Consider the following 13,914-nt stretch of genomic DNA (forward strand, 5'->3'; position numbering starts at 1 on the left):
TTTTTTTCAGCGTCCTGTAATTTTCTTTACCTCCTTGGTTGAATTTATTCCTAGATATCTTAATTTTTTGTTGCAATGGTAAATGTACCTTCCATGTCTTTACTATTTTTCTTATATTTTTTTCTATGGTGTACCAAGACAGTATCTTAGAGTATCCTTGATTTTGGATTTGTCCATTTTGCTTTTAATTCTGTCAATTTTTGCTTTTAATATTTTACAGCTGTGTTTTAGATACACTGATATTTGTAAATTTCTTCTTTTTCTATTATTTCCTATATCATTATTAAATGTCCTTTATTTCTAGAAATGTCTCATGTTTTCGAATCTGATAATTAGAATGGTTACAAAAATATTGGGGGGCTAGTGTTTGCATGATAACTTTTTTCCATTCTTTTACTTTCAATTATTTGTTGGTCTTATTTATAAAGTGTGCCTCTCATCAGTGATATATAGCATTTGGCTTGTATTTTCATTTGTCATGCAGTCTTATATTTGTACTGTAATTTAGCCAATTCATGCAATAACTGGTGTAGTTTTCTAATTAACCTGATTTTTGGATCAAATATTTTAATAATTTCTTAATGGTTACTCTACAACATGTAGCAATACACATCTTTGACTTACTATTTTAATACAAGTAAATACTTTGCCCCTTTGCCAGGACTGCATTTTAACTCCACATACCCTTCACCTGCCTTTTTATTTTTGTTGTGATACATTTTCATGTTCCACATGATGTTATAATTATGTTTAAAATCTAATTTATATATATTTACCCTTTCTAGTGTTCTTAAATTCTCAGCATTCCATTTATCTTCTCATTTTAATCTGGATTAGCCTTCTTTTGTGGGGAGGATTTACTTTTAATTTCATTTAGTGAAGGCCCAGTAGAAACAAATTCCTTTTTCTTTCATTTTTGAAGTATTTTTATTTCTGTCTGTTACAGAATGCTGGGTTAACAGTTATTTTCTTTAGCACTTTAAAGTTTTTATTTCATTGTCTTATGATGTCATTACTGTTAGGAAATAGCCTGCTGGTTTTATTGTTGCTCCCTTGTAAGTGGTTTCATTTTTCTCTGGGTGCCCTAAAGTGTTTCTTTTTCATTCAAAATGTTTATTTGTCTTTCATGGTTTGACTCTGATGCCGTTAGGGTTTGTTTTCTTTGCATTTATTCTGCTTAGGTTTTCTTGAATTATTCCAGCTGCAGTAAAGGTATTATATTGGGCTTTTAAATTTGTATTTCTCTAATAATGATTACTAGTAAAGTTCAATATAATTTTGATTTTGTTTTTTCCTCTCTCACAAACTGCTTTTTGAATTATTTTTACATTAACTTAAAGTTTTTAAGTAAAATTTTAAAATTTATTCTGGTGTTCTCAGAAATACTTTACAGTGTTTTTCTTAACCTTTGAAAATAATCTGTGAAGATACGTTGTTGTTTTTTACTTAAAAAAATTTCACGCCCTGGCCAATTTGATCAGTGGTTAGAGCATTGGCCTGTGGACTGAAGTGTTGCAGGTTCAATTCGCCATCAAGAGTATATACCTTGGTTGTGGGTTCTCCAGCCTCAGTTGCTGGAGACAACCAATCAGTGTGCTTCTCTCACATCAATGTTTCTCTCTCTCCCCACTCCCTTCTACTCTCTCTAGAAATTAATGAAAAAAATTCCTCAATGAGGATTAAAAAATAAATCAATTATTTGTTGTCAATTTAAAATCATAAGTTATGGATATAATTGTTGATTAATTTCTTTGTATCTGTTGTATAATGAATATCATTGTTTTTTAATTTAGAATGCACTTCTTTATAAGGCAGAATTTTACTTTTCTTAGTTTAACTTCTTGTCATGAATTACCTGTGTATGGCAATCTGAATAAATCCTTTTTTATGTTATTAATGGTAACTTTGTAATGACTCATATGTTGATAATCCTAGGTTTATACCAGTTTATTCTATCTCCAAGCATCACATCCTCAATACTAGTATAATAAACACATTTTAACTGATGAATTTTGAAATAGAGAATAATACATAATAGAGAGTTTTTAATTTTTTATAATCTGTAATCAATTTCAGGAAAATTTGGAATATGAACCATATAGTTAACACTAAAACCATCTTGAATATCCTCTCTAATAATAGACAAATATGCAAATTGACCATACCTCCGACACACCCACAAGCCACGCCCATCGTCCAATCAGAGCGAGTATGCAAATTAACCCAAACCAAGATGGCTACAGCCACAGAGAGCAAGGTTTCCTAGGTAACAGAGGAAGCCAAGCTTTCTGCCAGCCGTTGCAGGCCTAAGCCTTCACTCAAGCTACAAAGTTTCAATTATAGAAGGTAAACAAATTCAAACAAATGCCGGCGGAATGGAGCTTGAGAGAGCAGGCCAGGGTTGCCGCCGGCAACAGGGGAAGCAAAACTTTTCGCACACCCTGGCCGGGCTCACCCGCTTAAGGCAACAAAGTTTCAATTATAACCGCAACACAAATGGCTGCTGGCTGGCCTCGGAGGGAGCCCCAGGCTTGGCTCCGCTCCAGGCTACAAAGTTTCAATTGTAGAAGGAAAATAAATTCCAGATACTAGGGCCTCCGCTTGGGTTGCCAGAGGGCGTGGCCGGCCTGCAAACCACCACAGGCCCCTCGCTCAGGCCGCCCCACGCCCCAAGGGAAACCCCACCTGATCCAGGACGCCCTTCAGGGCAAACCAGCTGGCCCCCACCCCTGTACCAGGCCTCTATCCTATCTAATAAAAGAGTACTATGCAGATTGATCATCACTGCAACACACAATATAGCTGCCCCCATGTGGTCAAAGATCCTGCCCCCATGTGGACACAAGATGGCCACCACAAGATGGCCAGCAGGAGAGGGCAGTTGGGAGGCACCCGGCCTGCAAGGGAGGGCAGTTGAGAGGGACCAAGCCTGCAAGGGAGGGCAGTTGGAGGTGATCAGCCCTGCAGGAGAGGGCAGTTAGGGGTGACCAGGCCGGCAGAGGAGGGAAGTTGGGGGCAAACAGGCTGGCAGCAGAGTGGTTTAGGGGGTGATCAGGCTGGCAGGCAGAAGCGGTTAGGGGCAATCAGGAAGGCAGGCAGGCAAGCAGTTGGGAGCCAGCAGTCCTGTATTATGAGAGAAATGTCCAACTACCTGTTTAGGACATCCCTCAAGGGGTCCCATATTGGAGAGGGTACAGGCTGGGCTGAGGGACAACCCCCCGCCGTGCACGAATTTCGTGCACTGGGCCTCTAGTAAGTAGATAATCTTGATGCTTCAATATCTTAGGGTCATCTTAATGAGCATTACTTACAATTGCTTACGTAAGTGCCAGCTAATAAAGCATCCTGGTTAATAGTGTCTTGGATAGCCTAACTGTTGCTCTTTTGAACTCTTGAAAAGTCTGTAATACAAACTATTTAGAATTACTGGGAAATTTTATTTTTAATGTCATGTAGCAAAACACAGGATATTAAGGCCAATTAATTGTGTTGTTTTTTTAAAAATAGGACCACGTTATGTGGTACAAATAGGTGACAAAGTTATTGACTACAATGAAGAATTCCGCCTTTTTTTGTCAACGAGAAACCCAAATCCCTTTATTCCGCCGGATGCAGCTTCCATTGTTACTGAGGTTAACTTTACTACTACAAGAAGTGGATTACGCGGACAGGTATGCATCTATCATAATTTACCTGGGAGATCTTTTGTAGTTTTGCATACTCATTAGACTTTTTCAATGGGAAGCTATTTTGTTAAACTGATTAGCATTTAATCTTTTGAAAATATACTTTCAAGTTAGCATAAATCACTTGGGTTTATTTCATATATCATTTGTGTTAGAATTGTGCATTTGTTGCTAAAGTCAAATTGCTGATTCTTTCAGTGTAACTTTAATTTTAAGTCTATTTCCATCACATATGGTAAAATTCGAGAGATGGAAGAATCATAGAGATTATGATCAGCTACTTTATTTTTTTAATTGTAAAAGATGAAGTTTAAATGTGAACATTTCATTTAATTGACATACTTAGCTAGTTGAGGGTCTTTGATTCCCACTCAACTTTTTTTCTTCATCAGAGCATACACACCTTTGAATTCACTTCATCTGTGTATGGTTTATTACTGCATGGATTTCAAAATAAAGTTTAATGTTCAGACATTTATTTATATACTTTCTCACTTATTTTTTTCACTTTAAACATATACCTGTTGACTTTTTGAATATCATCCTATTTTTTATTTATCTACCAATCGTAAATTTTTCCTCTTTTGATTTATATGATAGCATGTCTATTTGCTATAATTTTCACTTTATTGTAATTTTAAAGTCTTCTTTATAAAATGTTTTTCTTACCATATTATGTGACTCACCACATATATTTTTATGAACATTACCTTTGGATTTACTTGATGGTAATCTTATAAACAAAACAATGGGCAGATTATTCAAAACTTGGCAGAATTAATTGACAAAATTGCTCCTTTTATCTAAAAGCTCTCCATAGTGCACAGCTGTCGTGGCTCAGTGGTTGAGCATCTACCTATGAACCAGGAGGCACGGTTTGACTCCTGGTGGGGGCACATGCCTGGGTTGTGGGCTCGGTCCCCAGTGTGAGGCTTGCAGGAGGGAGCCAGTCAATGATTCTCTCTCATCATTGATGTTTCTATCTCTCTCTTCCTCTCACTTCTTCTCTGAAATCAATTTAAAAAATACTTTTTAAAAAGTCGAAAAGTAAATAATAAAAGCTCTCTATAGTAATTGCTGAAAGTCACTATTTAGCTATTTAACAAAAACTAAGAGACAATACTTATATAACTTATTTTGATTATATGATTTATGACATACCAGTGTCATTCCCTAATTTGAATTTTCAAAATTAAGAATTTGACACAGCATTAAAAAACACACAGCAGCTTTATTAAGATTTAATTCACATGCTATACAGTTCACCGATTTAAAGGGTACAGTTCATTGATTTTTAGTGGAGTGCTTTTTCTTATGGTAACAACGTTTTGAAAAGAACAAACTTTTCCAAAGTCGTTGAGCTTTTTTTTTCTTCTCACTAACAACGTATGAGTGTTCTACTTTCTCCACATTCTAACCAACATTTGTTATTATTTGTTTTTTTAATTGTAGCCATACTAGGTAATTGGAGTGATATATCTCACTATTATTTTTGATGATACAGTGTTTTAAGTAAGATATCTCTCACTTCTTCATGTGAATACTTAACCATTAAAAATAGTAGCTTCCATACTTCTTATATATGTAATCTAAGTTTAGAATTAAATATTCCACATGGATATGTTAAATAATGCATTTTCTTCTACCATCCTGTAATATTTAACATTTTCTCCATCAGATTAACTATTTTTTGTCAGAAATAATTGTGAAGGTGTCTCATATAGATACTAGAAAGAATCATGTGAGGTCTTGTAGGATTTGGTCAAACTCAAGGCCTGCTTGTGGGAAGTTTTTATTTTGTTATGTTTTCTTTAAACTATATCACTAGAATAACATTGATATTAAAATTTCTTTTAAGCTTTTGGCTCTAACTATTCAGCATGAAAAACCTGATTTAGAGGAACAGAAAACAAAACTATTACAACAGGAAGAAGATAAGAAAATACAGTTAGCCAAGCTTGAGGAATCTCTCTTAGAGGTAAAATTTAATTATTCAAGATATTTTTTATATTACCTTAATAAATATAAGTAAATATTTTTTTAATTAATAGTACCTTCAGCATGTTTTTGGTTGTGTAAAAGACATATCAATATATATCTTAAAATCAAAATTCAAACAAAAAAATAGATATTTTGGAGTACAAGACTTTAAGAAATAATGTTTAGCAAAAAAAGAAAAGAAAAAAAGGACCAACTCATCGACCTTGGCAACAGTGTGGTGATTGTGGGGAGGAGAATAGGGGGTTTAGTGGAGGTGGAAGGGTATAGGGAGGATAAATGGTGGTGAAAAAATTAAAAAAAATAATGTTTAAGATAAGCAATTTTTAATAAACACTGTCTTTATATTGGATTATTCACTAATTAATTATCTGTTCACATGCTCAGAATTTCAAGAAGCATTAATAGGTAGCATGAGATTATAATTTAACTTGTAACATTAAGTATTTTTTATTAGATTGATAAATTAATGTATATGCAATGCTTTGATGATATAGTATAAAAATTTCCTATATCATTCTTGTAGGCTATAAAAGGTTGAAATTGTTTTAAAATAACGTAAGTTCTCATAAACATCATCAAGTTAATTTTAGTTAATATGAGCTTCCTTTAATTGATTACTTTAATTGATATTAATGATAACATTAATATTATTTTGTTAATTTTTCTACAGACACTTGCCACATCTCAAGGCAATATTTTGGAAAATAAGGATTTGATTGAATCTTTGAATCAGACGAAAGCAAGCAGTGCACTTATTCAAGAGTCACTTAAAGAATCTTACAAACTTCAAATTTTTCTTGATCAAGTAATTATTCCCTCTTATTGATCTTATAGCCTTTTTTTAAGCTTTTATGTTAATATTAAAAATGTACAATAAGGACTTTTTAGGGTAATGGTGATTGCAAAAAAAGAAAGCTATTAATAAAACCAGAGCCTGGGGTCTGATTCTTAGTATTACAGAGAAGGTGATGAGAACTTGGCCTTGAGGATAAGACTGCTGGTCAGTATACCCTGCAGGGTTCTACTGGTGTCAGGTATACTGTTACCTGAAGTTCTAGAGTTTAAAATGAGCATATTAAACATGACTGTTAAAGCATCTTTGCACACCTGCAATGGAAGTTAAGGCAAGTGAAATATATTAGTTAAAAGAGTTATAAGCCTTTTTTCCTACTAAAAACATTTTTTTTACCTATGTATCCTGGACTATGTGATTATGATGGTCTGAACTATTTTCTTACAAATGGTTAAAATCTTTTAAACTTTTTTTGATATTTCCTTTTGTAAAATTCCAACCTCCTTTCAGTATAATACATTTTTTCCTCTTCTGCATTCTACTGACTGAGCTTTGCTTGAAGAAAATAAGACAACCAAACAGATTAATGTTATATATCGCAGGCTACTAACTGACCTTCTTTCATTCTTTTCCTTTCACTTAAATAATGTTTTCAAATTTTTAGTTCAATATTTTTCATCTATTGTTCAAATTTTATAATTATATATTATTACTTTTTTCATTTTGGCAAGTGCTCTACAGAAACTGGAATAAGAGCAAACTTACAGCTCCATTCCAATCTTGTTTCCCCACCTTCTCTAAACTTGGCACATGTCATGATTGTCATCCTATACCTAAAGGAATGTGAACTTTCTTTGCTTTCTTTTTCTTAACAGGTGTTGCTGAGTCACACACATAATTTCACCAGTATCGTATTTGTAATCCTGGGGCTTTGATGGAGAACTTCTCAGAGTTCCATTCAGAACCTTGAGGCCATTTAATCCTATGATTCTCTGATTTTTATAATCCTTAAACTTCAGTCAGAATCAAAGCAACAGTGGTTATTGACTCTTTCTATATTCATGTTAAACAATGCTAGATGCTTTATTATCTTAATGTGGCCACCTGTTATAGTCTTCTTCACTCTAGTTCCATCAGTAATCTTGCTGGAACTAGTTCCACACACTAAATTCATGGTTCTTTTTTTTTTTTTTTTGCTGCAGGGATAGCCTAGTAGTGTCCTGCCCTCTTACATTATCTAAACTGGTTCTCTTTTGAAATGTGAAATTGCATTGTTTATTTTGTGATCACAATGGTTTACCATTCCATCTTACTCTCTTTCCCTAATACGAGTGCTCGTGGTCCTCATTAATATTAACCCATGAACCACTTCTTGCTTTGTAATATGTGGGGTAGATACGTATTTAAAATATATTTCCCTCAATTTCATAAAAATAAAAACCAGATCTTGCTAGTCCTTTTAGTTATAAAATTCTGTGATTTGTCATCTTCATTCATTGGATGTATGCAGAAATAGTAAGGCTGTGGCTGGATATATGCATAGTGGTCTGTAGGTGGCAGTAAAACTCTATTACTCAGGTGTTTTGTGTTTTTGTTTTTTTTCTCTCCCAACCAATGATCCACAGGAGCGGGATGCCTATCTTCCTCTGGCTGAGAGTGCCAGCAGGATGTACTTCATTATCTCTGACTTGTCCAAAATTAATAACATGTACCGTTTTAGTTTGGCTGCATTTCTTCGACTTTTCCAGAGAGCTCTGCAAAACAAACAGGTATGCTATTGGTTACCCTATAGCTGAGACTGAATAAGACAGACCATTTTACTGGTGATTAATTTATAATTTTCTGAGCAAACTTGTTTGGAATTATATTTCAAAAGACTACACGTAACAATTTTAAACTATATTTAGAAGAAAGTACCTCCTTTTTATGTTAACAAACTGTCCCAATGTAACAGTCTTCTGCTTTTATGTTAATATTAGTGACCCAGTGCATGGATTCGTGCACATTGAAAGGAAATTAATTAGAAGGTGGTCTGTGGGGTGGGACTGGGTGAAATGGGCCAACCTCTCACAGTCCCCTGGAGCCAACCTCTCGCAGTTGCTTTCCAGCCGGCTCGCTGCACCTTGGGGCGGCGCCGCGGCTCGAAGGGCATCTGCGGAGTGAGTGGGGCCCCTCTGGCAGGTGGGGTTCCTCGGCCTGGCCTGTGGGGATTGGGCCGAAATTGGCTCTCTGACATCCTCCAAGGGGTCCCGGAGTGTGAGAGGGCACTCTGCAAAGGTGCTGTCATACAGCATGTGGAATGCAAACCCAAGTGTGCAATAAACTAGATTCGGGGAAATCTATTGATTCAATGCAATCCTTATTAAAATACCAACAGCATATTTCACAGATCTAGCACAAACTCTCTAAAAATTTATATAGAATTAAAAAAAAAATCACCCGAATAACTGCAGCAATCCTGAGAAAGAAGATCAAAGTTGGAGGGATCACAATACCAGATACCAAGCCACGGTTCTCAAAACGGCCTGGTACTGGCACAAGAACAGACACATAGACCAATGGAACAGAACAGAGAACCCAGAAATTGACCCAAGTTATTATGCTCAATTAATATTTGACAAAGGAGGCAAGAGCATACAATGGAGTCAAGACAGTCTCGTCAATAAATGGTGTTGGGAAAATTGGTCGGATACATGCAAAAAAATAAAACTAGACCACCAAATTATACCATACACAAAAATAAACTCAAAATGGATAAAGGACTTCAATGTAAGACAGGAAACCATAAAAATCTTAGAAGAATCCATAGGCAGCAAACGTACCTGCCCTTGACCTGGAATTGAACCGTGATCCTTTGGTGTGTAGGTGGATGCTCTAACCACTGAGAACACTGGCCAGGGCCATACTGTCTTTTAAAAAAGCATTCGTATATGTAGACAACTTTCATGTCAATAAATATAAAGTTAAACAATATTTTTGAGAGATTGTGATGCTATACCATACTTTACCTCCTATATGGACATTTTCCTGGTTACTTGTGCTGAATATCATATGATACCCAAATTTGGCAGATTAAAACTGTTTTTCTTATGCTCATGGATCCTGTGGGGCATTTGGTTAGGGCAGAATAGGGATGACTTCACAATGGCTGGCACCTCATTTAGAAAGACTTAAAAGTGGAATTTGGGGGGCTGGGGAGAGGTTTACTTGGAGGTCTGGTGCCTGAGGTGGGAAGACTTGAGGATTAGGGCTGCTGACTGCTGCAGCTGTCCAGGAAATTTGGCTTGCTCACAGCACAGAGTCATTGGATTTCTCATATTACATCTTAGAATGCCAAACACGTGTATTCCAGTGAACAAGGTGGAAGCTGATTTGCCTTTTACAACCCAGCCTTGTGTCAGTGTCATTTCTGCTGAATGTTATTAGTTGAAGTAGTCACATGCTTACCCAGATTCAAGGGGATGAAGGAACAGACTTTACCTCTTGATGGAAGGAGTGTCAAAAAATTGGAGGTTTATATTTTAAAACAGCTACACACATACGTTTTTGATTTTTTTATTTTGTTTTTTATTTTTTAGTGTTTCACTTCTCCAATTATTTTTCTTAGTTTAATGGGGCAAAAATGCACATTTGTAAGCCTTGCACAAATATTATCTAATTATCCTCTGAAAATATATGCTATCAGTATCTTATACTGATGCAGAGTGCTTTTTTCTATCTATACCTTTACCAACAATGGATATTTTATACCTTTGTGTAATTGTCCTATCAGGTAATTAAAAATATGGTATTGTATTTGCAATTCTTTGATAATTTATAAGATAAAAATCACTTGTAAGATAAATATCACTTTTAAAAATATATTTTTAAGAAAAAATTTATTCTTCATAGTTCTTGTTTTTGGTATAATACAAGGTGGGTGTTTCTTAAATTATTTTTGGGGTGGGAATAATTGTCTTTTAATTAAATTAGGGAACAAAGTGTTATATTAAAGTAGGTTTACATAAATCTATTTTTCCAAGGAAAGGTTATTATTTATTATATTAATATTTATTGCAGACTCACTATGTATCAGACATTATTCTTGTTGTTGTGTTATATAATCAGAACAAAACAGGACAAAAATTCTTATCTTCATTAGCATGGCTAATTAATACAGAAAATCTTCATTTGATTATAAAAGATTAAAATTTTACTGACTTTTTTCACTATGTCTATCATTTGAAGTTGCTGTTATATTCAAAATTGAAATAAATGGCACCTAATAAAGAGCTAGTGCTTTGGGCTATGTTGGTTAGCAAAAATCTGTCTACTCAGTCATGACAGACAAGATCAGCATTTCTGTCTTACATATTTGTTTTTTTGTTTTGGCACATATTATTCATATTTTTTGGACAGTTACTTTTAAAAATTTTTATTGTTGACAGTATTACATATGTCGCCTTTCCCCTCTCCCCCCGCTTTGACCTCTTCTAGCCCACCCTGTCCCTCCCCCAGCCCAAGCCTTCACCACCCTGTTGTCTGTGTCCATGGATTATGCATATATGCATACAAGTTCTTTGGTTTATCTCTTCACACTCACATACTTAAATATGTAGAATAAAAACCTTACTTTCCAATGTTTTGAAAATCCATTGGATCTTGTTGGCATGGTAGTCTGTCTCACAATAGAGTATCTTTTAGTGGATCCAGATTTCACTTTCACATGTGATCTTTGGTAATAAATAGTGCAATGAAGGTGAGTTCTCTCAGTTAGAACATGCTACCAGCAAGGCCAGAAACCTGGGTTTGCCACATCTGAATGCCAGTTCATGATGTTTTCTACCAATTTCATACATTACATTGCTTATCCTGGGAGTGTTTCTCTACTGATAAAATTATTTTATTAGTTTGTTTTTTTTCCTTGTCAATTATAATTATAAGGAAACAAACAAACTTAGTCTATATATTCTTTAAGTGCTCCCTGAAGAGAGATGTAAAAATCATATCACATTTAGGAAAAAGACCAGCTTTCACAACCTCCTCCCCCCATTTCTACCCCAAGCCATTTTTCATGAATCAAAGGAAATAGCCATCAAGGTCATTTTTCAAATCATGGCGATCATGTACAATGGAATTACAGAAGCAAATGAAAGCACTAAAGGTGTGTATGAATTTTTACAGCACCAATATCAAAGTTATTGCTCATCCTATTCAATCTGGAGGGTAAGGTTTAAGATAGTTTAGGTTCTTATATTGAGGATGAGAAAATTCTTGATAGAGTGGTTCTGGTCATACTGTGTTGGGGCTGGATTGGTAAATATATAATAATAAAAGCATAATATGCTAATTAGACTGGAAGAAGCTGGGGCTGTTAGGGAAGCCCAGGTCCGGGTGCCAGAGGGAAGCCGGTGCTGGCAGCCAGGAGAAGGAAGGCCTACTTTTGCACGAATTTCGTGCATTGGACCTCTAGTGATAATATAAGTAATGAGATGGTTTTAAAACAGACTGATGTAGTATTTTTAATTCCAGTAGGAATCAAAGTGGTATGGTAAAAATTAATTCATATTGTATTATTGATGATTGATTGTAATTTTCATTTATTAAAAGTTTAAACTGTCAAAAAATTCAACTGAGTAAATTTGAAGATCTAATTGGCTTTATTAAGTGATTCATGAATTGGAAGCATCCCATCTAGCAAGTAGAAGGGCACTCTGATGGGTTGTACAAAATGGAAAGTTTTTATAGGAAGAAGGGCGGGGCAAGGAATCTATTAGGAAAAGAAAGGACACGGCAGGGCTTTTACTTGCAGATCGCCTCTTCTTCCTTTGTGGGGTGTGGGAGAAATTATGCCTGTGTGACAGATCACCTTACAGGTGTTTGACCAAAAGAAAACTGTATACTGGTTGATTAAGATTACATTTCTGGTAAAGGTCATAACCACAATTAGGTCAGGTATTAAATCAAGACTTGGTGTCATAGGCTTTAGCACAAGTGACGCCATTCTGGGTCTCTGGTTTCTATACACTGAAGAAAAAGATATCAATTTTTATTGTATTAGTATACAAGTTTAATGCACTTAGTTGTTTAGTCCTTTAAGTTTGATTGCCAAAGTTAGTTGTTCCAGAATCAGCTTTGACTCTGGAGGAATAATTTATAAGTGTGATTAAACTATGGGGTACTTTTGAAATCTTTATAAATTTTCAATTTTCAAATTTTAATCTACAGGATTCTGAAAATACAGAACAGCGAATCCAATCTCTGGTCAGCTCATTAAAACAGATGGTCTATGAATATGTATGCCGTTGTCTATTTAAGGTAAGAAATGTTATGTTTTTCACTTATAAAATACTACTGACCCTTGATTTAATATAGTATTACAGTTAAAATATGTAACTGTTGGCCTACTAGAAAGGTTATGAGATTGGCATTTCTGACATTTTTCCAGAATAATATTCATTACTATCTAGATGTCTTGCAGCCTTTTGGGATAAGTAGGGAGAAAAGTGGCAAGTGAAGAAGGGAGAGCAAACACTGGTTAGCTGACTTAGTTCCCGGAATTCCAGTAGCCACTGACGGAGGAAACTAGGGTGGATTATGTAGGTCATTCTCTAGCTAGGGTTTCTCAGACTCAGCAGTATTGAATTTATTTGTTGGGGACTGTTTTGTGTATTTTAGGATATTTAGCAGCATTCTCTCAATGCCAGTAGCACTTCCATTCCTTCTGTTGTTACAATAAAAAATATTTCTGGACATTGCCAATGTCTTTTGGGCTAGGGACAAAATTGGCTCCTATTCCTGGTATTAGGAAATAAACTAATGCTTCATTCTGAGTTGAGAGAAATTTGTCATGGAAGTCTTCGTATTATAAGGTCCCCACAGGATTATACAATGAAACATTTTAGATATTTTGAATATTATACAAGGGCTTTTCATTTAGAAATTTAAAAAAATATCAGTCTTTGCGTATAGCTTAAGATAAGTTGAAGAATTTTGTAAGGACAGCTAAGTGAGAAATAGAGTTATTGTGGGCCAATTATATAAGCTTCTTAGAAAATCTGGAAAAAGATATAGTTAATATATTCTTTGGAAAAGAATATTAATTTTAATGATTAGAATGATATTGTTGAGCATCTTTACTTGAGATGGAATAAATCCTTCAAAGTGCAAATACATACTAGTAGATAAAGTTTTTTTAATGTTCTTTATATTTTGTTGTGTTGCATCTCTTGTTGCAGTAGGTCCTGAAGATCTTCCCATAAGCATAAATATGTTAACCTCAATATATTTAGTGACTCTGAGATATTTCCTAATATGGTTATATGCTACTTCATGTAACTAATGCTTTATTGGTGGATATTAGACTACTTATTTTTGAAATTATGAATGACTACAGTGAAATCCTGTGCTGTATATTCATCTTTATATACATGTATAAGCTGGTATTTCTGTTCA

General features: G+C 34.8%; 1 protein-coding gene across 2 annotated transcripts in view; it reads left to right on the forward strand.

Annotated features, from left to right (window-relative positions):
- DYNC2H1 (dynein cytoplasmic 2 heavy chain 1) overlaps positions 1-13,914 on the forward strand; it is a 328,866-nt gene that overhangs the window by 168,682 nt on the left and 146,270 nt on the right. For both annotated transcript variants that reach the window (XM_028158576.2, XM_008150183.3), the window contains 5 exons: positions 3,508-3,671; positions 5,545-5,664; positions 6,358-6,492; positions 8,106-8,249; positions 12,688-12,777. In XM_028158576.2, coding sequence (XP_028014377.2) covers positions 3,508-3,671; positions 5,545-5,664; positions 6,358-6,492; positions 8,106-8,249; positions 12,688-12,777 — 653 coding nt within the window. The remainder of the gene's footprint in view (positions 1-3,507; positions 3,672-5,544; positions 5,665-6,357; positions 6,493-8,105; positions 8,250-12,687; positions 12,778-13,914) is intronic.

This window comes from Eptesicus fuscus, chromosome 13, assembly GCF_027574615.1.
Source record: "Eptesicus fuscus isolate TK198812 chromosome 13, DD_ASM_mEF_20220401, whole genome shotgun sequence".
NCBI lineage: Eukaryota > Metazoa > Chordata > Mammalia > Chiroptera > Vespertilionidae > Eptesicus > Eptesicus fuscus.